General features: G+C 29.5%; 3 protein-coding genes and 2 non-coding genes across 12 annotated transcripts; 2 read left to right on the forward strand and 3 right to left on the reverse strand.

The window, feature by feature from the left end:
* Positions 1–254: 254 nt before the first annotated feature.
* Rab27 (RAS oncogene family member Rab27) lies at positions 255–8,773 on the reverse strand. Of its 3 annotated transcripts, XM_085655508.1 has the most exons (7): positions 8,564–8,773; positions 8,207–8,493; positions 8,041–8,111; positions 7,612–7,726; positions 7,103–7,215; positions 6,549–6,924; positions 255–4,548 (listed from the first exon to the last, which is right to left on the reverse strand). In XM_085655508.1, exons 2-6 carry the CDS (start codon positions 8,348–8,350, stop codon positions 6,741–6,743), a joined length of 627 nt encoding a protein of 208 aa, XP_085511634.1. In that variant the 5' UTR covers positions 8,351–8,493; positions 8,564–8,773; the 3' UTR covers positions 255–4,548; positions 6,549–6,740. The 3 variants fall into 3 exon arrangements, with proteins under 3 accessions (XP_085511634.1, XP_035719139.1, XP_085511635.1); XM_035863246.2 differs by lacking the exon at positions 255–4,548 and adding an exon at positions 4,559–5,411 and having other exon boundaries at positions 8,207–8,773; XM_085655509.1 differs by lacking the exon at positions 255–4,548 and adding an exon at positions 5,429–5,446 and having other exon boundaries at positions 8,207–8,773.
* A 210-nt stretch (positions 8,774–8,983) lies between these two features.
* On the forward strand, positions 8,984–11,402 carry LOC118440359 (migration and invasion enhancer 1-like). The gene is made up of 4 exons (XM_035863259.2): positions 8,984–9,231; positions 9,399–9,496; positions 9,563–9,748; positions 11,264–11,402. Exons 1-3 carry the CDS (start codon positions 9,200–9,202, stop codon positions 9,724–9,726), a joined length of 294 nt encoding a protein of 97 aa, XP_035719152.1. The 5' UTR covers positions 8,984–9,199; the 3' UTR covers positions 9,727–9,748; positions 11,264–11,402.
* Positions 9,417–24,336, reverse strand: mal (molybdenum cofactor sulfurase). Of its 6 annotated transcripts, XM_085655504.1 has the most exons (10): positions 16,922–16,984; positions 15,009–15,088; positions 12,726–12,866; positions 12,442–12,598; positions 11,703–12,368; positions 10,693–11,618; positions 10,388–10,591; positions 10,104–10,321; positions 9,850–10,022; positions 9,419–9,676 (listed from the first exon to the last, which is right to left on the reverse strand). In XM_085655504.1, exons 3-10 carry the CDS (start codon positions 12,817–12,819, stop codon positions 9,664–9,666), a joined length of 2,451 nt encoding a protein of 816 aa, XP_085511630.1. In that variant the 5' UTR covers positions 12,820–12,866; positions 15,009–15,088; positions 16,922–16,984; the 3' UTR covers positions 9,419–9,663. The 6 variants fall into 6 exon arrangements, with proteins under 6 accessions (XP_085511633.1, XP_085511632.1, XP_085511630.1 ...); XM_085655503.1 differs by lacking the exons at positions 15,009–15,088; positions 16,922–16,984 and adding an exon at positions 24,195–24,336; XM_085655505.1 differs by lacking the exons at positions 15,009–15,088; positions 16,922–16,984 and adding an exon at positions 13,102–13,193.
* TRNAS-GCU (transfer RNA serine (anticodon GCU)) lies at positions 13,437–13,518 on the forward strand. Its single transcript has one exon. It is a non-coding gene; the product is annotated as a tRNA-Ser (tRNA).
* TRNAT-AGU (transfer RNA threonine (anticodon AGU)) lies at positions 17,993–18,066 on the reverse strand. Its single transcript has one exon. It is a non-coding gene; the product is annotated as a tRNA-Thr (tRNA).
* Positions 24,337–24,356: the final 20 nt, after the last annotated feature.

A 24,356-nucleotide genomic window follows, 5' to 3' on the forward strand; every position in this document is an offset into this window, starting at 1 on the left:
ACGGATATTTGTGCTCGTGGGTTTCTCGTCACGCACCACTCCTCAAAAATACATATGGCAGATACCTATAGCATTGGTATCTATGTAACGTATATTGTACGTGTACGCGTATGTACTTAAATATAATATATGTAAGTATATATATATATATATATATATATATATATATTACTTATACACATATACACATATATATATACTTCTGATCAATTGCAAATCAATATTTAATAATATTGATAAAAAAAATTCTACTTCTAAGATATTAACTTGCAATGGTATACACAAATCGTACAGATCTACCGTCCAATCTATATCGATATTCCTTCGATAGATAAAGTTATAAAAATATATCGACAAGTTGACAATATCGAAGTAAACGATCGCGTCAAATTTACAACTCAACGAAATGCGAACGTTTTATAACGCGCAAAAACATTTCGTAGACAAGGTCGAATAACTCGACCGGCGATGGGATACCATAGTCCCCTGGAGAAATCTCTTCGTCGAATTCTCATAAATACGATCGAACGATGCATAAATCACTCAAACCTGTCTGATTCTCAGCAACATTGCTCCTGGGTGTTTTTAACTTTTTGCGTGACAATGAAAGCGATCTTGACTAGTCGCTTTCCTCGAAATAATAATTGATGATGAAACTACTATTTAAAAGTAAAAAAAAAAAAGGAATCGAATGTCAGAGAATAAAGAAAATTAGTATAATGGAATAGAAAATTAGAGTGCGTGTCGTAGTAACTATTTGCTACGCATAAAGATCAGTCGAGAAAGGATCCGAATCGAATATTTTCAAATAGAATTAGCGTACGACTGAAGCCACCCCTTATATATTCATGATTTCCATATCCAGTTAGACATCTTTCACATTGAATATCACTCTCCCTTCCTTCTCTCTGTACTGACTACAACACCTACACAGCAGCTGATTCTCGACAATTCTCTACTATCCTAGACCAACCGGAGCATTTTATTTCCACATTATAAGCTACTTCACTTTAAAATGGTCCAATATAATTGCACTTTCTTATATTATCTACTTGGAGTTTTCCTATCTCGTTGAAGTTTTCTCTCTCTCTCTCTCTCTCTCTCTCTCTCTTCCTCTCTCTCTTTCTCTCTTTCCCTCTCTTGCTTTTCTAATTGGTCTGACCAAATATGATTCTCGACAAATTAAAATTCCTTTCGATCTACACGAAATTGCGACGTGCAGTTTGCGACGTTGGTAATTGAAAGTTAATTAAAAACGTGAGCTACCATCGTCTATTAAAGTTTACGCGAACGAAGTTCAACTTTTAATTATCCTACAAATTTTTCACTTGATATACATACAAAGTAAATTAGTAACTATTGTAATATAAAAAGAAATGTTTCATATGAAACGTTTAAAAAATATAGACAGAAAAAAACAATTTCGTCACTTTGGATGAAAATAATAAAAAATTATTCTATCTTTATAATTCTCATTGATCGTGAAGATCCAACGAAGACATTAGGATTCATCGATAAGCTCATCGCAGTATACGATTTTTATAAACTTTCCTCGTTCGTTCGAACGATCCAGGTTCGAAGTAATTGTTCGTACCCTAAAGCACGTTCGTAGAACTTTCTCTCTATATAGTAATGCGCGCATGAACTTTCTTCCTTTACTCCTGCTTCAAAGTATTCAACGGTAGATTTGCCGAAAGAGTATCGAACACGAACGAACAGGACGCATTCTGAAGTAACGTCGAGTTTCACCATTTACGATTCCCTGAACAATCTTAAAACAAAGCGAAAGAAGCTTTGTATATATACGTTCTCGATGTGTCAGTGCAAGCCAGTGTATTTTCCTTCGCCTGGAAAACGGCCGACGGTGGATTTGCCAAAGGGATTCAACTGAAAGAGAAAGAAAGAAAGAAAGAAAGAAAGAGAAAGAGAAAGAGAGAGACAGACAGAGAGAGAGAGAGAGAGTGAAAGAGAGAAAGAATCGACCGAGTTTTGAGAAGAAAAAAGAATGAAAGTTAGAAAGAAAGATATCTTTCGTGAGACTTTCTTTATCAGCCCACCGGATTCAAGAAATAGCCAACGATAAGGATAACGATCCGGGGTCCAAGACGTGACGTTAATTGGAAAAGGTCCACGATCGATGGCGATGATTCGCAGTAGCGATACAGGTCGAATAGTAGTCTGTGATAGTATTGATATATAATCCCGAAGGAAAGAGGAATCTTTAATTGGCTTCAATAGGATAGGAATAATTTCTTATTCTGAAAAATCTAGGCTGCCATTGACCCAGACTGTTTTAGTCTTAAATCAAATTTTAATCTAAATATAATATATTATATAATATAATATATACACACATAAACACATAAAATATACACACATATACACTTCCTATACTCGCTTCATTCACTATAATTCAAACTAATTATCTTTAAACATTTCTCTCCCCCTCCCCCTCTCTCTCTCTACCTCAACCAATCATAATTCTTTTGCACGTTACAAAGAGTAAAATCAATAAGAGTTATTCGTAGGATTTTAACGAATACCTTTTTTTTTCTCAATGGAAATACGATTGTGAACGAGTCAGAATAACGTCCGAGAGGGTACGATTTTCCGCGTGGCGGAATTAAAGAAAAATTGCTCTTCCCGTCTTGAAAGAATCAATTCCATTGAAGGACGTAAAAACGCAGAAACGCGGAAACTTGGATGCCACTCCTTCGTACTGTACCTATAGCAATGAGAAAAAGGCAGAAAAAGAAATGGAAGATGGGACAGCGAGAAAACGAATGGACCAAAACGAGAAAGAGAAAAAAGGAAAAGAGAAACAGTCCTTGTAAGAATCGTTCTCGTGTCCAAACGTCGTATAGTAGTAGCCGCCCCCTTATAGCATCCTATCCTCTAACAGTGTAAAGCTTCCCCTAAGCCAGTTTCTCGTGTTTCACAATCTCAAATGAAACAATCGAGTACATTCGCGCTCGTCTCTTAGGGATGAGAAAATGGAAGAAAAGAGACGAGAATCTCAAGCATCGGATAGATACGAATCCTGTAAACACATCCAGATATAGCTCAACACGAGTTTCATTCTTCACAGCCAAGTGAAAGAAAGAAATAGAAATAGAAGAAGAAAGAGAAAGAACAAGAGAAAAAGAAAGAAAGAAGACACACTTCGCCACTCCATGTCTTCCTGACGCCTGTCTGATTACGAAAACAGGAATTTTTGAATAAACGATGCGACGAACTCGTTCAATGATCGGAGGATGTAACTACGTGTATTGATGAGTTCGATTTTCTAACTCGACTCAAGGCTTCAACGGAAGAGAGAGGGGATGAGGAGGGGTGGGGGAGGGATGGGCGTGGGGAGGGGGAGAGGGAGAGAGAAAGAGAGAGAGAAATAACGAATGTCTACAGAAATGGAAATTATAAATCGCTCGATAACACATGCGACCTAAAAATGAAAGAACCACGGCAAAACCACGACGTAATTTCATTTTATCTTCCACTTGACTGTACCTCTTCGATTTATCACAAAATTCTTCTTTTCTCATCTATTCGATAAACCTTTCCTTACGCCTAACTTACAAAATGAGATAACGATTTACAAAGAGATAACGACGATTAAAAATTGTTCAAAAGAGAAGAAGAATACTTTCACGATGCATGGCGCTGGACAAAAAGAATAAATCATACAATTCTGTGTGTTTATTGTCAGCTTTCTCCGCCATACTGTTTCTTTCTTTCTTTCTTTCTTTTTTTCACTGAAATAAACTAGAAAATACAAAATGCGAAATCGCCAAGGAACGAAGCTCTTCTTACCGAGACATCTGTTTAACGTAGTTACTAAGATAAGGAGAGAGAAAGAATGAAAAAAACGTACAGATATACGTACTTTGTCCATTAAGGTTTCTTTCAAGACACGTTAAAAATCTTATTTTTCTCCTCTCGTTTATATAGCCTGTTATCGAATCCATACAGTATCGTCGCTTTTCTCGGTTCTCCTCTTGGAATCTAAGGTAACGAATAATAACATCGATGAAAAGTTTCTATTCTAACTTACGAGCCAATGTTACCGAATTCATGGAAACTTGCCATTGAACAGGTATCGAGTAATAATCGAAAGGATAAAAGCAAATACGAAAAGTAAATAAATTCTAAAGAGTTACAGTTAACACGCTTCGATAAATATCGTCTTCTTACTCGCAACTCTTAACCCTTCGACTTCAAACGATTCTACCTTTGTCTATTTGGATCAAATTAACTAACAGGAACTGCAATAATAATTAGCAGCTTTCGACAAGACGAGAGACACAAATTGAAAGCCTCCAACAGGACTTCGAGCGTGTCGATGTGTTACTGACAGCCAAGTTCTATGGACGGCTGAACACAGACATTGCTTGTAGGACTTTAAAGCGCAAATTGCTCGTATTCCCTCGCTGATCGTTCAAGGCTTCCACTCGAACTGTACTAAATTGCTTCGGTCACCTGACGAATGTTCGATCTCACCTGATCAAGTCGATTCTTCGCGTGTATTGTTTCGAAAATATATTATCCATCCTATAAAATATAATATCAATATATTATATACGACCAAATATCGATATCATCGTATTTTTCTTTTATTATTCACTTCTTTTTTCGATCACACGTTAACTTCCGATATTTATGATTTCTCGTAAACTTATTAAATTCCCAAGGTTTGATTAAAACCGTGAAATTCAAATATACCTTTCGTCCGACATGCTCATAAATTGGAGCTTTAATAAAACGCTCTATTCAAGGTTTCAATCGTGAACAAAACAAGCTCCCAAATAAAAAAATAAATACGAATGCATGGATATCTCGGAGATAAATAAATCATGGAAATGAGTTCATACTTCTATATTAAATTGATTCGATTATTTTCATCCATGATCGAATATAATATAAGCGAGTTATCAAAAATGAAAGGCCTTTTTTTACTTCGTTTCTAATATCTTCAAGAATAACTATTATTATAACTTGAATAAACTCCGTGGCATTGCACTAATGAATTTATCTTACTGCGATTATGACAATGCGATCAAAAAAAATAAATAAATAAATTTCAAGCACAAGTGAAAAATCACTTTTAATCTTTGCTAATGAGACGAATGATTTTATGATATATTAGCTAAAAATAAAATTCATATAGAATTTAAAAAGAATTTTTCTTTGTAAATAAATAAAATGAAAGATTTCAATTGTGAAGTTAAACCAAATATATAAATAGCTAGCTAATAATTAAGACATTATTCTGACGAAAATCCCTGAAGTTTCTGACATCCAGTATATTCTTCGTCCCATGGCAATTAACGAAACTTCGTTTCGTCTCCCAACGTCTAAGATATTTTCCGCATTATCTTTCTCCTCCCAAGTGTCACGCTTCGTACTTGATTTCGCTATGTTCACGTGAGCAAAGGATGAATTAATATACCTATATGTATTTATCAATTTTAAAACATATTTGATCAAACGGATCGAGTTCAAAATTATAAAGAAATTATTGACAAAGAAATACAATGTACTATACATATATAGTATAAGTATATAATCTTGCTTCCATTACATTAATAACGTAAATTTTCATAATTTCCAAACGCGATATCGTTATATATATTATCTCGAACAAGATATTAAATCTGTATAAATATCACAAGATTAGTATGTAGTACTTCATGCATATTGTATGATATTATTGATTGTATTGAACGTATTACTTACGATTACACTTAATGATTCTAAATAAATATCATACAATAACAGCATTAAAAACATTTAGTTATATATGAAGATTCATAAATTTGAAAATTTCTTTGAAATTGTTATATCACACTTTTGACACATTGTGAAAGATTGACTTTTTGAACACTTTGTGCATATTATTATGATGGAAATATAAGTTAAATCATTATTTTTGAAGATTTCAAGGAAAAGATATCAAGGAAGCAGGAATGGAAAATGTATCGAAGAGATTCGTTTAAAAACAAAAATATATATACACAGTATATTTGGGTGTGTCTCTGTGTGTGTGTGTGTGTGTGTGTGTGTGTGTGTGTGTGTGTGATGGTGATGGTGATGGTAATGGTGATGGTGATGGTGATGGTGATGGTGATGGTGATGGTGATGGTGATGGTGATGGTGATGGTGATGGTGATGGTGATAGTGATAGTGATAGTGATGGTGATGGTGATGGTGATGGTGATGGTGATGGTGATGATGATGGTGATGGTGATGGTGATGGTGATGGTGATGGTGATGGTGATGGTGATGGTGATGGTGATGGTGATGGTGATGGTGATGATGATGATGATGATGATGATGATGATGATGATGATGATGATGATGATGATGATGATGATGATGATGATGATGATGATGATGATGATGATGATGATGATGATGATGATTTGTATTATAATGATATGACAAAAGAAGAGATAAATTCTTATGACAAAGAAGAAACATGGAAGACGATAGGATTGTACATTGTAGGAAGCAATAGCTTAGAATATTGATATTCACAACTCGAGACATACCTGATAAATTTCAGAAAAAATTCTGATTAAATTCCTTTGTCACAACCTTTTTTACTCAGAATTGAATGACTTGTAATTAAGTTAAATGTCGATCTGTTATCTTATGAGAATAAAGGAAATATTTTTTCCCCCTGAGACCTCCGATTGCAATAGCAGTCAAACTAATCTGACTGTCTATGCAAAATCACACTGTCAGCAATAACAAGAACTATTAGGAGGTGGTGTCTCACGCTCGTGACACTTTAAAATCTTTTGATGTGGTAGCAATGATTTATCTACTGTAATTTCCATTCTGCGCATAACACGTTCTAACAGAATTTCTACTGCACGTTCAACATTTTGTCCAGTAGCAGCACTAGTTTCCAAATATACCAATCTGAAAATCAAGGTTCAATTACACTCTTTAAAGAAAAATTATAAGATTCACATTCATATCTTTTCTTTTTATATGTTTTTACATTGAAAAAGTTAATAGATCATAAATAAAATATCTTTAAGTTAAGATAAAATAATTTTTTAAAACTTGCAATTTATAAAAGAACTTATAAACTCACCCATGTTTCTCTGCTAGATCACGTGCTTTATACTCGCTAATAACTCGCTTATCCTCCAGATCAGATTTGTTACCACAGAGAATTATATCTGGATTTTCACAATATGCATGCATCTGTATATATATATATATGGAAAATAAGAATCATTATAAAGGAAAAAAAGATTAATATAAACCTGTGATATGACAATCGCTTAATAAAGTATGAGTGGCTCATATACCTTTTAATTGAAATCGAACGACAATTTGAGTATTTGTCCAGCTCATATATAAACCTAATTGTGTTAATCAAAAGTAATATTGATAAGTGTCATTTCAAGTGCAACTACTGCATGCTCTAATCTAATTCTATCACCATGCTTAATATGACCAAACTAACAATGTTAATAAAATTCTAATAGACTTATTATGTAGTTAAATTGATTATAGCTCAAAAAATCGTCCGCAAATATACAACATATTAAATATATGTTAAAATAAATTTCCAATAATCTATAAAAAGACAAGTACCCTAAGCTGTTCCAGCCAATTTCTAACTTCAAGAAAGGAGGGCTCATTGGTCAGATCAAAAATTAATAAGAAACCCATAGAATCCCGGTAAAAGGCCGTGGTTAAACTTCGAAACCTGAATGTTAATGATATTAATTTAAACTAACTTTATTAGTTTTGTTTTCTACATATTATGTTATATATATTATAAAAATATCATGCACAGCGCTAAGAAAATTTATTAGATTTTGAAGATGTTGTCGCAAATATATATTGTTATTATTTAATAATGTATTTACTAATGTATAATCATGCAATTTCTCAAATATATATGTTTACTTCTAAATAAAAAAAAAATCATAAAAATATAATAATTTCTATAAAATTACTTATGCTGTAAGATTGTAGTTTAATGTTATTGTAGCTAATAAATATTAATAATGTATTTACCTCTCTTGGCCAGCTGTATCCCAAAGCTGTAAATGTACTCTTTGGCTACTTCCATCAGGCATCTGATATATCTATAACCAAAGCAAAGTAATTAATAGGAATACAATTTATATGAGAGATTTAAAGTTAACTAAAACCAAATGCTGTAAATAAAATGCATACTTACAACTCTCTTTTCTTTAAAATCAATCCCAACTGTGGAAACAAAGCGTGAATTGAAAGTACCATCGGTATACTGATACAGAAAACTGGTTTTCCCAACTCCAGAATTCCCAAGAGCCAAAAATTTGATCAAGTAATCATAATCCATTTTTTATATATTTTTATCTTAAATATTTTCTCTGTATAAGCAATTAATATATCTTAAAGGTACAACAACTCCATAAAAAATGAATCGATTTAATGCGTTCACTGCAATATGCCTCTCGTTATTTTGCACGAAATATAATCCATCTAAAATTAATATTTCAAGTATATAACTGATTCACAAACACGAAACATGTGCAAAATTAGACATTGCCACCTGTTGCCCACGTAAGCAATTTTCAAAAGATTCGCGCGTAACAATTCAGTACGCTGCACAACTGGAACACTATTTATTTCAAGAATATGAAGTATTATCGTTTTATATTAATAAGCTCGTGAAATACTTTACTGTATTATTTTTCTGTGTATTATAACGAAATGTAATAATTCGCTGTCACATCAAGAACAGCCGACATATGCATACATGAAAAAATGGCGCCGATTGGCTCAGTGCTACCAAGGTCGACGTAGCAATTTCAAATGGCTTCAAAAAGAATTCGACTTTTTTTTAATCGTTTTTAACAAAAGTTTCACTGTCTTATTCGTTTGAAATATAATATAATAAAATTGCATAAATATTGTTACTTCTTTCCATTGATAGTTTGTATGTTGACGTTAATAACATAAATCGATCTTTCCATAAGAGGTATATAAATAAAAACGAAATGAGGACATCGTCCGAGTTACAACTGTAAACTATCGATACGTATTACCCTACATATGCATATATTTAATTCTACATTTTTTATTTAATATGAAATTGATATATTAATGTTGGTAGTAATGTATCATAGCAGATACAATTGAAGATTAATTTAAATTAAAATAATTTACAAAATTATATCTATCTAATATGCATGATGTTAAAGTTAACATCGAATATTGGTAAATATATTAATATTTATTATTATAAAATCCTATTATAAATTGCAATAAATGTTATTGCAGCATGCAAAGAAAATTATAACCTCTTGATAAAATACTTAGATTTATTGATGCTAAAACAATAATCAAAGTCAGTTTTACTAAATACATTTGAAACTTTTTTACAGTGAAACCTGTAACTATAAGCCACAATTTCTTGATATGGTCAATTTAATAGAGAAGAATGTACCAACAGCCAAAGTCTCTGGAACCGAAGGAAAAGAAGGTAAGACAACTTTTATATAAAATTTTATATATTAAAAATAGATACAAATTTGTTATTTTCTTGCAGGATCCTTTGAAATTAAAATTAATGACGAATTAGTTTATTCAAAACTACAAACACTAGCATTTCCTGACTACGAAGCAGTATGTGAAACTATCAAAGATGTATCAAATGGTGAACCTGTAAAAAAAGTTACAAAACAACAACCTATAGAATGTATAATATCATAATATTCTAGTTAAAAAATTCCAGGTAAAGTATAAAATTTATATGAATGTAAATTTTATATATATATATATAATATATATATAGCATAGTATAATATATATATTATTTCATATCAATCAAAGTACACTGTATCTCCAATATTTAATATTTCTTCTTTTGTTGTCAATCTTGTAAGATATATGCCAAATTTTAATTTTCCATGAAATTCCTCTGCTAATGTACGTAATGGTTCTACCGTTTTTATGCCTGTTGTTTGATCAATGCATATCATTTGACATCTTGTGCAAGATCCATTTACCTAACATGCATAATAATATTTACAGGTTGAATTCTATGCTCCAATTAAGACTAATATTATTAATTTGTATAAATGAACAACCTGGAATTCAGTTTTGCCTATTCGTATTAATTTCCATGAAAGTTCTTCAAAAGCTTTGCAGCCACTTAAAACAATGTTTCCCCTAAATCTATGTAATACCGTATCTTTGTTAAAATCTTCTGCATTAACAATTCTACTACATAACCATGATATACTTTCTTCATTCAATAATAGATATTGAGCTTGACTCGAAAAGGATAGTTTTGGATTATGTAATCCTTAAAAAATGTATAGTTAGAAATGCACAATGAAATGTATATAAATTAAGTATTCTTTTAATGTACCTTGCTTTAGTTTGTCTTTGATTTCATGATTAATTTGCCTAACAAGTTTTAAATTTGGATGACCAATAGCTAAGCTCAACCACTCAGACACATCTTCTCCACAATCAATGCCTTGAACTTTTTGTCCGCAAACTCTACTTTGGCATATTGTACCATTTACATAATCTTCAGAATACTTCAAAGGTATTTCTACTAATGGCATTCCTAAAAGATTTATTGTAAAATGAAAATATTAAATAGTAATCATTACATCATTACTAGTAAAGAAAAAATTTCTTTCCAAGAATAGTTCATTTCAATTTTACCTGGATATGTTAATCTTATGACTTGCGTTTCTTTGGATATAAATGGTTTAATTAAACAAAGATTAGTTTGTTGCTTTTGAGTCAAACAAATTCCATTTGATGTCATTATCATCCATTCTCTATCATATTCTAAACCTTTCTCATTCAAAGTCCAAGAAGTAGTTATTTCAAATGCTCCACATGATTTTATAGGATATATAAACAATCGTTTTAGAGTAATATTACTTTTTAAGTTATTAGTATTTTTTAAATATTTTGCACCATATAAAAATGATGAATACCATGCCTTATCCTCAAATTCTTTTATATTATCTTTATCATTTATAAGATATTTCTTATTTTTAATCTCAATATGATTTAATTTACGAACTTCTGATATGCTTAAATTTTTTTCTGATTTGCTCAAAAAGCATTTAGTTATCATTTGTAATAAAGTCTCAACATCTTCGATCACAGACATATATCCAAATGAAATTCGTATAGCACCAGTTGGTTTACCATTTATTATATCTGCAGCACCACCACATACATAGCCTGCATCATAATTTTGTAAAATTTCTTCATTTTTAAGGGATAGATGTCTTTGGCATGCACCAGGATTACAGAAACAACCAGTTCTGAGATGTATTTTAAAAAGTGCAGCCATATGTGCAACTTCCATATATCCAACATATTCGCCATTGGACCTAAGAATATTAAATGTAACAATTCCTCCTTGTAAGTTAGGATCTTCATAGTCATTGTCTGAATAAATTTTTACAACAGGTGCACCATTACAATGATGCAATCTTAATAGAGTGTGATGCAAATATTTAGCAAGTGCGAATACATGACTTGATATTTGCTTTATACTAATTTTTAGAAGTATATCTAATCCATATTGTAATGATATTATAGATAAAAATGGTATGGTTCCATCTTCGAATCTATTAGTATTGTAATATTATAATTAAACATTGTAATATTATTAAAATATGTTATTTTCATTCAAATATGTTTATCTTATTTACCTTTGATATAAGTTTTGACGCTTCACATGAAACATTTCAGAACTAAGAGAAACATTTACAGTGCCTCCTCCGTAATAGACTTTATCAAGAACATCTGCACTAGAATTTTTTACTATTAAAGCACCAATACCAGTTGGATATCCAAACATCTTATAAAAAGATATACACACAAAATCTGGTTTAAATATGGATAAATTTAAATCATTTGTTGGTACAAAACCTGCTGCATCCAGGAGAACATAGCACTTTGTATTTAATTGACCAGTGACGCTGGAAAGCACATTATTGTGTACATTTTGAATCCATTCGAGTGGATATTTTGCACCAGAAAAATTGCATTGGGCAGGATAAACAAAAAGAGAATTATTGTCACTTGCTACATTATTATTTGAAGAATTTACTGGTTGTTCTAATACTTGAAATGCATGTTTATGACTAAGACAAGTTATTTTAACCTTTTTTTGAGAGACAATCTCTCTCATTCCAAGAACTGAAGTATGATTGTCTTGCATATAAATAAAATGTCCTGTAGATTGAAAATGAAGATCATTATTTTTATTATTCGTAAAGCGAAATGTTTCAGCGATAATTTTTAAAGATTGTGTTGCTCCTGATGTAAAAATAACACTGTATTCTTCTGATGATGTGTGAAAATGACTTAATATTCTAAAAAATCATAATATATAAAAAATAATACATTCAGTTACACAGTAGTTAAATTTGTTAAAAAAGTATTTACCTATGTCTTATTTGTTCAATGTTATCATGAGTAATACCACCTGCAAGGCCAATAGAATGTGGATTACCATAAAGGGAGTTACATAAATCATCGCTTACATTTTTGATTTGTGTTTTGGAATAAAGTGTAGCACCAGCATGATCCAAATAACATTGTCCTAAATAAAGATAAAAACAATATAAAATTCTTTTACTGCAGAATTATACATATACTTGCAATTAATTCGTTTTTTTTTCCTAAATATAATGATAATTACAATGGTTCCATATGCTATATTTATTTACCTTGAAGTCTAGAAAATTCGTTTCCAATATTCGCAGCAATCCTCTTGTCGTAAACAGAAGTGTATGTCAACATTTTTTTTGATGTCTCTTCCATTCTTCAATTTCTTTGAAGTACCACTTAAACTTCTTACGTTGCTATGACTGTACCCAATTATGTGCATTGCATGTTGTAACAAATAAAGACGGAAAACGATTACTTAACATGATTGCAGCCATTGGTTACTATCTTGACTACTTATTGAATAGATTATAATGGAAATAATAAAGTACAAAGTCAAGTGGTAATAATCTACGCATTACTTATGATAAATATTAAAAATATTTTAAAGTTTTTCAAGTAAATTCATTTGTTATGACGTATTTAAATATTGCTTACACAACGATCGTAATAACAATCTAAACACACACATATCAATTTTATACAAATTATACATACATACTTATGACCGATAATGAAGTCATGATTACATATGTATTTAAGTTATACTGTATGCTATGTGTATTTTTTATTTCCAATTTTATTCAAATATATGAATATACTGTGAATTGTTATTTTCATTAATGTGTAATTTTTTGATGTAAAACGGAATTATATACACTTAAGCAAATATTTACATCATTTGAACTTCTACAAATGTTTTTATTAAATTTTCAAAACAATTATTAAGAATTTTTATTTATTATAAATATTTAGGAAGATTATTCTCGTGTGACGAGGTGGCCGAGTGGTTAAGGCGTTGGACTGCTAATCCAATGTGCTCTGCACGCGTGGGTTCGAATCCCATCCTCGTCGATTTCTTTTTTGTTTACAAATTTTTTTTGTTGACTAATTTATAATCATTGTATATATATTACATGATACACATGGTTCTTATTTTATATACATAATTTACATTTACAATCTCATGTACTAGTTATAATCGCCAGTAGATAAGAAGAAATCTGTAGATAACATTGACAAAACAATTTACATTTAATATGAAGTTACGCAAATATCATTTTTTATTTCTTAAAAATAAGATGGCAGAGAAAGAAAAAAAAGTTGTGAAGAAACAAAAAGTTTCTAAATCTGACAATGCAGAAAATGATATTTCTGATTTTAATAATGAACAAATTGAGAATGTTAATTACAATATCGATGTAAATTACACACATCCTATAGTAACCGAGAAAAAAGGTTTCGTAGATTTGACAGATTATGAAAGAAATTATGAATATATAGAAACTCATGATACAGCACAACGAAGTAAACGTCAGTTTATTAAAAAATCGAAGGGCTTTATAAATATAAAAGATCAGCCAGAAAAAGAAGCAAATGGTGAAAATATTTCGCCAATATTTTCAGATGAAAATGAGATTGAAAAATATACGAAAAAATCGAAGAAGATGACTGATAATAAGGAAAAACATGAAAACGATACAATTAACAAATCGATTGCGGCAAAAAAAGATGGAGATGACGTCAAGTCAAAAGATGTGTCGGGTATGAAACAAAATATATGTGTGTATATGTATGTACATATAACGTAAAGAAAATTAGACATTATATTATATTATTTTTAATATATATATATATATATATATATATATATATATATATATATATATTAATATATAAAGAGTGCCCGCCCACAGATGTTTAAGCAAATGTCTTACGATATTTTATAAAAGAAGTTTGCATTGATTTACTACAAAATGCAAGTCAACAATTCTTTTTTGCTCGTGATCTCTTCAATTGATGAAAATTAACATAGTATTTTTAAACGACTGCCTATAATTTGTTTACATATTCATATAGTAGTAATTATTTGCAAACAAAATCATATGTCGAAATCGTATGAATCATTTGTAGAAATTTTTGATTGGATCATTGAATGAATCGTTTACGAAATAACTGGCATTTTAAGTCTTTAAATAGTTGGTTTTCCATATTACATTTGAAAAACAATTGTCGAACTACATATTTTGAAATCAGTTACATCGAACAAGATCATTAACATTCAACTCGTCAAAATACACAACTACTTGATTTGTAAATAACGTATTTGTATAGTACGGAGTATAAATTACAATACAATGTGAATTTATTAATCGATCGTAATCATGCCGATTATCTTGTAAACAATGCATAATAGCAATTTTTTAATAGATATAATTTTGATTGCAAACGACCACTACTATATAAAAATGCAAAAAAGATTATAAGTATTCACTTAAAAAAACTATGTTGATCTTCATGACTTGAAACGGTTACTATACACTTAAAAATTTATTTTTACGTACACTTTGTAGCTGATTCATATCCGTGTAAATATGTCTTATTAAACTTCCTTGTAACAGTTGTGAGATATCTGCTTGGTCATCTATAAATAGATACTTTGTATATACATACATACATACATGCATACATTTATACATAGATACATACATATATAGTGGCGAGCATATAAATAAAAAAATATTTATTCTTAAACTAAATTTCTGATATAATTATGGATTGTTTATATTTTTATTAGTATTATACGTCGTTGGAAAGTGCATTTTATAGACGTTGAATAACTATAATTGTTAAACTAATTTTACCTTTATTTTCAATATAAAATCAAATACACATAGTATGGAGCAATAATCAACAAGCAACTAAATAAGAAAACATTATAAAATTAAAATTTGTCGGTTTTATTTGACACAAAATAATGATTTTTTATAATGATATTTAATAATGATTTTGAAAGGTCCACCTTTATTCCTGATCACTTCCGTACATCTACGAGATAGAATTAATAAATCGTATACAACGAACAACTGAAATATTATTCCATGCTAATTCAACAACATTATATAATTTGTTAATATTAGATAGTTTCTTTTGTTTAACAACAGTTTTTACATCGTTCCAAAGAGTTTCTATCGGATTTAAATTGAGAGATTGTCATAATATTAACATGGTGGTCACTTAGAAAATGATTTGCCTTACGAGATGTGTGTTTAGGATCGTTGTTTGGTTGAAAAATATAGTATTCTAGCAAATTCATTCATAGCAAAAGGAAATAAATAGCGATCTAAGATATCAACATAAACATGCTGATTCATAATTCTTTCTATTCAACAAATTGGATCAAGACCGTTCATAGCCATCCCGACCCAAACCATTAAGGAATCATCGCCTCCTTTAGTGGTTGGTTGTAGGCACTTCTCCTTGAATTCTTCGTCTATATTTTATCAAACATATATTTTCCCAACTAAAACGAATCGATTAACCTTTGATTCATCGGTGAAGATGACTTTAACTCATTGTTCTAGTGTCCAATCAATGTACTCTTTAACGAAACGTAACCTTGATTTTCGATTTTTTTATTATGAATGGTATTTTACGTGCAACACGATCCTTTTAACTCAAACTCATTCAAATGTTTTCGCACAATGTGAACATTAATTTTTGATACAATATGTGCTAAAATTTCAGAATGAATTGCAATTTTGAAATGATCGTTTTCTGAGAGCCGATGAATTAAACGATCAATGCGAGGCAGTATTTTTCATGGTCTAGAGGCTCGCAGAATAATTGCCATTTTCATCTATATGCTTCAAAGTTTGGTGACGGGCAGTAATAGAAATATCCAAACGATTTGCAATTTCACGAAGTTTAAAATTTTGTTTACGCAATTACAAAATTTCTCGTTGTATATCCAGTGTAACGTGCTTGCTTCCACTCATAATGACAAAGCAGGAAATGAAAAATAAGCAAATATAGATTAAATATTTTCAATTTAACGAACTGCAGACATTCACAATACAAAGAACTTCGTACAACTGTTAGTAATAAGACGTTTTCTTATTCACGTGCTCGCTTCAAATGTGCTGCTATACACTGTTTACCGTCGTAAAGGTCAAACAACAACTTTAGCTATGATGTATTATATATCAATTTGTAGCTTAAAGTATACACTTTCTGGAAATATTGACTTTATATATTATTATTTTAGAAAACAAAAACAGATTAAGTTTAAGTTTACAAAAACATTTTTCTTATTTATATGCTTGCCACTGTATATATATATATTTTTTTTTTTTTATTTTATAATTAAGTTCAAATATCTACGTGTAAATTTAAATATAAAAACAAAATAAAAAAAAATAAATAATAAATAAAAAAACTTTTAGAACAAATCACTGTATTGCCAGAGGAAGCATACGTCCAACATATGGAACGCGTCATTGCTTTAAAGACTCTTCCTTCACGAGACATAGAAATCCTTCAAAATTTGTACGCTCGTTATAACTCCGATAAGAAGCAAACACCTACAGCAAAGAAAATTTATATCAAAACTGATGTTAATACTTCGGAGCTTAACGAAAGTAAAACTGATACTCGCGATGAAATAGAACAACCAGCGACAAGTGAGAAGGAGAAAGTTATTCTTGATTCAAGTTCCAAGGATCTTGCGAAAGACATTCTCCAATCAGATATGCAGGACATAACTGAGACTCTTACTTCGATTGAATCACCGATTCCTGACGATAAAAAATTGGAATCATTGGAAAACGATTTATTTGTAAACAAAGACAAAATTTTAACGAGTACACCGAAGACAAATTTGGTCAAGAAACTCAATGCTACATCTGATCTCAAAAATGCAAAGAACAATGAATGCGATATAAGTTCTATGACAATCGAAAGTCCTTTTTCTGATTTCACCCTCAAAAATATAGAACTGAGAACGAATTTAGAAAATAGCGTAGTCAAAGAACAGAATGTCTTATCTGATATTAGCAAAACTTTGCCTAGTAGTATAATACCTAGCGATAATGAAAAAATTAAACCGGTGGACGAATCTAAAATCATTTTACAATTTTCAGACAAAAAAGACATTATTGAAACAAAAGAAAATATCTCTAAGGCCGAAAGCGACGAAGCATTTATAAAAAAAATGTTACTCTGTCATTGTATCGATGTAAAAATGGATACGAAGAACAATGGGAATAATAGTAATAATAATAATAATAACATTAATAATAATGCATCGATAATTGAACGAATCCGTAGATATTTTTTATCTTTGCTAATAGACTATTTGGTATCTTCACAAATACCGAATATCAAGAATAAAATTTCACCTTACTATTAATGATTATTTATAAAGGATAATTCATCCATTCGTGACTTCTATGAGAACTTGAGATTGCATAAAAAATTATTCTATGTATTTTGTTCAATGTAAAAACTTATTATATTTCTAATCATGAGTCCAAAATTAAAAGGCAAGGGGCCCCGGGGGGATTCGAACCCCCGATCTCCTGTTTACTAGACAGGCGCTTTAACCAACTAAGCCACGGCGCCTTCGATAACTAACATAAACCAAAGAATATTTTTTTGTGATATTTATAATAAAAGTTATTGATTTTATCTTTGATATACAAAATTATTGCGTATATATATGCGAATATGGTACGTACAGATGGGATCAGAAATACTTCGAATCGTTCAGAATTTATTTCGTTTATTTTTACGACACATTCGATTAACTTTGAAACCATTCAAAGATTAAAAAAGCCTAAAAAATCTTAATAAGTTTCAAGCCTTTTGTCACTTTCATTGTCCTACCAATAATCTTGAAAATATTCATCGTTAACTCGTACGTTTCAAAGTCTTGAAAATTTTGATAGGATTCAAATGATTAATGAGTAATCAATATCTTAGAATCATTTTGATTACTTTTGTTCAAACAATATTATTGATGTGAAATATTTAAAAAAAAATCCGAAAAGTTTGAATCAGTAAAAGTATATTTATTTACGTTATTCATTTTTATAGCTTGCAGTATATATTATAAATGTTGATATATAGGAAATGAGAGAAGAAAATAAAATAAAGAAGAAAAAATAAATTTACTGCTTATGCATATTACTTATTCCATTACAAAACTGTAAGTGTGATGTAATATAATATATACAGAGTATAAAGTATAGCAATTATATTTAAAATTAAATAAGTACTAGAGCCATTTGCCAAATCCGCAGATTTCTCTTTTATTTTTCATTTCAAGACGTTTCATTTTAACATTGAAATTTATAGATAAAAATAATATCATAATGATAAAAGATTCGGAACTGATTACTAAATTACTCAGATTTAAGTTTGAGTATTTAGTTACTCAGATTTAGAGTTAAAATGAGTAATTCGAGTATTAAAATAATAAGAGTCAATATCAAATAGATTTGATATCAGATTAGTAATAAAATAAGTACATGAAAATCGCTAGTACAACGAAAATAACGAAACATTTGAGACTTATAAAGATTTTGAAATTTTATATCAACAAGTCGACATTTGTTTTTATTCGAAGCGTTTCAGATCCTATTACTAACTATAGATTCTTTCATGACAGAAAAGAATGTTACTTACTTGATCTGATAATGTGAATAAGTCCTTCGAAAAAATGGCTCTGTTAAAGAAAATATTTCTATAAAAAAGGATGAAAAGAATGTTGTTGAACATTACTTTTTCCTCTATTGTTTGAAACGTATCATGCATTTCATATATATATATATGAAAAAACAATCAAAACAAAAATCAATCCTTCCCAGTGGGAAATCGAATCCCCGTTATTCGCGTGATAAACGTGAATACCAATCTTTTCTTTATTTTCTAAAAAAACATTTATTTTCGCTAATATACTTTAAAAAAAAAAGGAACATGTACATGAAATTCAACAAAAACATATAAAAAGAATAGCAGTATGTAAAAAATGGTATATTACAGACTAACCAATCTAATTGAGTGCTCGCAATACATTTTCTTTGGTCTAAAGTTGTATTAAATGCTACAAGTACTTATGAGGATGAAATTAGAACAATGATTTAGATAATTACAATATTAAGTGTATAGAAAAAGGCAGATAATAAAGGAAAACTAAACAAATATAATTAGTTTCTAATGGTTAGAAGATGTTTGTATGTACAATTGAAAAGTCCTTATAGAAAACAGCCCAAAAATCCAATTTTTCAAGAGGAAGAAAAAACTTACCTGATCAATGACGAGAGTGTATCGATAATATTATCTTTTGACACTATTGATGATCTTACAAAAAAACATTACACTGAAATTTTATACTATAGTATTTCCATTGATATATAGATCATCATATGATAAAAAAAACATTTTTCAATTTTGACACTTATAGTGTTTTCTATAAACACTCTTCAACTGTACATCTTAGTTCTAATTATAATGAAATGTTCAATTATATAATTTTGACGTTACGATCTTTGGCGCTATTATTTGTAAAAGGAAAAAGGAATTTAGAATTGAACAAAGAATTTAAAATAAAAAAAAAAAGGAAAAGAAAATAAAATAAAAAAAAAACGAAAATAAAAAAGAAAGAAAAAAGATTTGGAATTGCTTATTGGTGAATCAAATCAATGTCCCTCATGACAAACGGAGATACTAATCGCTTTTATCTTTCGAGTGTGGAAAAAATGAATTAAAAGAACGTTAGTGTTCTTCACGTTTTCAGTTCTTCATGAATTGAAGAACTGAATTGAAAATGAGACGGATCAAATGTATAATCGTCAATTTTTAAAGAATTGGTACAAAGTCAATACGTATTCCGTAAGAGAAAAGTAACATGCGATTTCTAAATAGTCATTGATATTCATATCGATCGACATTACGTGGATTACTTTTATTTGTATCTGTCTAAAACAATTCAATATAATAATAAATTTGTCATGATATTATTTAGAAAAAACTAATACATATATTATATTTACGTTCCGTTGCAAAAAATATAGTAATCTTTCCTCCTTCGTTTATCTTGCCATATTGTATAACAAAAGTTCCGATGAAATAAAAAGGTAGCAGTAAATTCATGGCATTGTAAATTATATTGTAACATTCCAGGAAAACCTTAAATTTATTAGTCTTCAGAATTGGAGATTTACTATTCCAAAAATTGTAACATATACGCACATCTTCCTTTCAACTAAAATTACTCTGAAGTATTTGAAATGCGAAAACAAGATGGAATCTTAATCTTGAATACATAAAATCACCTAACGCCAACAATATTCAACTATGCGGCGAAACATTTATTAAAGCACTGATATCACTGATCATTGTAGGAAAAATTCAAGAACAAGACATGCACATGTCTACTTTTTCCACAGTTTAGGCAGAGGACAGAATGGGCATAAAAAATCCTAGATAAATGTGAATGAGGGGACTCAACTGGCCCAGATAAGGCACAATTGAGAGAGTTCCTTTACAGAAACGTTTTCATCACCGTCAGCAGCGCACGTAGAGGCAATACATTGAACCAAAAACCGATGTTCTGACGACTAAGCAGTCTTCCACCTTGACCATTAGGAGTCAACGAAAATCTCAGCATTGCCCTTGCTAGTCAGTGCATTACGGACGATCAATCGGAATTGAAATGATATGAAACTGTTTCTCAAATGAAAACACAACGGTTTTTTTTTTTAAATACAGTCAATCACTTTTTTGATTTTTTCTTTACGTGAAACAATTTAAGTAGTGCGTTGTGACAACTCACAAATTGGGGCTAACCTAACTCTTCACACATAAAAACAGATACTGTAAGTAATATCCAGAAAATATTGCTTATTGTTTATATTATTTTAATCAATCTCGTTTAGAACTCGGAAGTATATTAATACGAGTCTCAACAAATTTAATTTCTTACTAATTCTTCCCTTGATTCCTTCAGTCTGCAACCGATTCATCTTACTTCGACTCACAACTAACTTTTATCTACTTGTAACCATAAATAATCGAAAGTAGATCATTATAAATATGTATTTCGATCGATCTAAGGATCGCCTACGATAAAAATTGTATATATATCATAACTAATGACTAAATATCATAACTAAAACAAGCCGTTTTAACAGTCATATCCTTCAATGTAAATTAACTTTACGAAACTTCTAACCTGGGGCGTAACAACAGGCTGTCGATGATAAATATTTGTGTATCGATGGAGAGATAATGTCTTCGTTATATTATACATTAGGACATAGCTTTCTCACAAACATCATTGTTAGCTTCGAAGGAAAATTATTCTGGATAATAATTATCTCTAATGGATTATAATCAACGATATATGTATAATTAAATTATTCATTACAGTAATAAAGAAATAATTGTATGAAAAAAGACCAGTATTAATTTCTAATCGGTCGGGAATATGTTTAGAATATTAGTTTAGAACATTTTTCAATAACTTCATGTGCGGTCCTTTATAATTAAGTTCGCCAGAATTTTTTTGTGTAAGAAGCACAGCTATCTCCACGGATAAGATTAAGATAAACACGTAAGTCTTTCAGTGTAAAATCTTCTTAATTTTTTTTTCTAGGCTTGAGAAAATTGACTCTATTCACAATACAAAAAAAAATGCCTAAAACCCAGACAATATGTTTTTTATTTTGTATTTGTCCCTTAGCAGCCGTTGAACGAATTTCTCAAGACCAAGTATTTCGTATCGTTATAAATTATTTTCAAGAGAAAGTCTAATAATTCGTTAAGTATATATATCTATGTATATTAGTATAATAATTATTGAAACAGAACTACGACTATTACCGAATTTGATTTGAATGAAAACATGCGAAAAAGCCAAAGCAACTAGAATTGATCTTTTTATCGTAAAGTTAAATTATTTATTAAATTAGTTATTAGTTATTATTAAATTAATTATAATTAAACAAATATTATAAATATTAATACAAGTAAATAATATAAATTATTAATTTAGCTTAAACATTTTTATATATATTGTTAATCTTTTTTTCCTGTATGTTTAAAGTTTGATAGTTGTATTTTTATTTCTTATTGACAATAATAAAGCTTTGTTAAAAAAAAAATTAGTTTTTAGAATAGAAACATTGAACTGTTTCATATTTTATTGAACCATATTGTGCATTATTAGTCATAACCATATATTTCTTCTCGTCTTTTCGTAAATTATAAAAACAATTCCAAGAAAGTCAAAGAAGTTATCTTTTAATCTAAGATTAATCATCCTGTTTTAAAATATTTGAAATAAATACATAAAGAAAAGTATCAAAAACGAAATATTGACTCTCATCTATAATTTATTATTTATTTATTCTTTTTTTATTCTTCTGTGATAGCTTATGTCTATAATTATATTCATATATCACTTTGTTATTATTTAATTAGACATATTTGCTGTTAAAGTTAATTTATGAATATACCAAATTTTATTACACCTTTCATTTGTAATAACATTATTATCAGATTATTAGTACTAATAATATTACATTATTGTACTTGCTTTTTTAATTTAATTATTTCCTGTTATGTTTCATAATATTGGAGAAAATAATATGATTGTCGGATGATAAAAAATATTGGCTATGTATAATACTGTGCATATATTTTTAACATCATTCCATATTTGAAAAAATATATTCATACATTTATCTCATTACACACACACATACACACAGTTAAATCTGCTTGTCCGATGTAAATAAAAATATCTGTCAATACGAGCAGATCAATAATTGTAACATAGGGTATTTTGATAAACCACGATTATTTGTTTTCCTAGGTTTATATTCCATTAAATGGTAATATTCCGAACATTGAATGTTTCAAAAAACAAAACCTTTTTTAAATTTTTATTCATTATAAAATCGGAAAGAAATTTGATCGTCCCGAATATATTTTTAACGATATGAAATCATATTTCTTCTTCTTTTTATCGATATTTTTACAGTTTTCCAAATACGTTATAAATAATACTGTAAATAATATATTTTGTGTCTTGTTTTACTATTCTAATTTCTGGATATGTTTTAAGTTTATTAGATGAGGATCATTTTATTTTGCGATATATATATATATATATATATATATATATATATATATATATTAATAATGATGATTTCAATGATCATGAATATATATCACTAATGAAATAAACTTAAGCCTGTACTTCTATCATATAAGAAACATTTATGAAATATATTAAGCCGATTTGGAAGAAGATCATCTTGAGCTTTTACTCGAGTTTTTGCTTATTCTTCGGCTATGAATTTAGAAAGTGTCTTAAGACCGAACTTAAGTAGTCTTCAAAATAAGATTCGATTATGATTACTATATTATTTCTCATTGTATGTATTGGCTAATGTTATCGTGTTTCTTAGTTTTCTTGTACATGCGATTGTCCTACTAACACTATAATACTTCTTTTTATATGATCGAAACGAAGATATACAGAGCATGAAAAGATAAAGTCAACTATTATCACCATTGAACTATTATCACCATTAATACATCCGAATATATTTGCAATTTGTAACACTGCTCTTAATATCTCAATCCCACTATTGTCGCTAATTTGTATATTAAATTGATTGAGATATTAATAGTAGTTTAAATTAAAATTAATTAAGATATTAATTTATTATAATACTTACAAAAGAGATGTATGGGTGTGGATATATAATAAAGATAAATCAATGATAAATGTTGCGTCGTGAAGGTGCAACTACGAGAGGATTTCCAGATACACGTCTTGCACCGGACCAGCGATGATAGTCGATTTGCAGAGGACTATCCCTCGTCACTTCTTTGTCGTC

The sequence above is a fragment of the Vespa mandarinia genome, chromosome 2, assembly GCF_050613455.1.
Source record: "Vespa mandarinia isolate Hongniang chromosome 2, ASM5061345v1, whole genome shotgun sequence".
Classification (NCBI taxonomy): domain Eukaryota; kingdom Metazoa; phylum Arthropoda; class Insecta; order Hymenoptera; family Vespidae; genus Vespa; species Vespa mandarinia.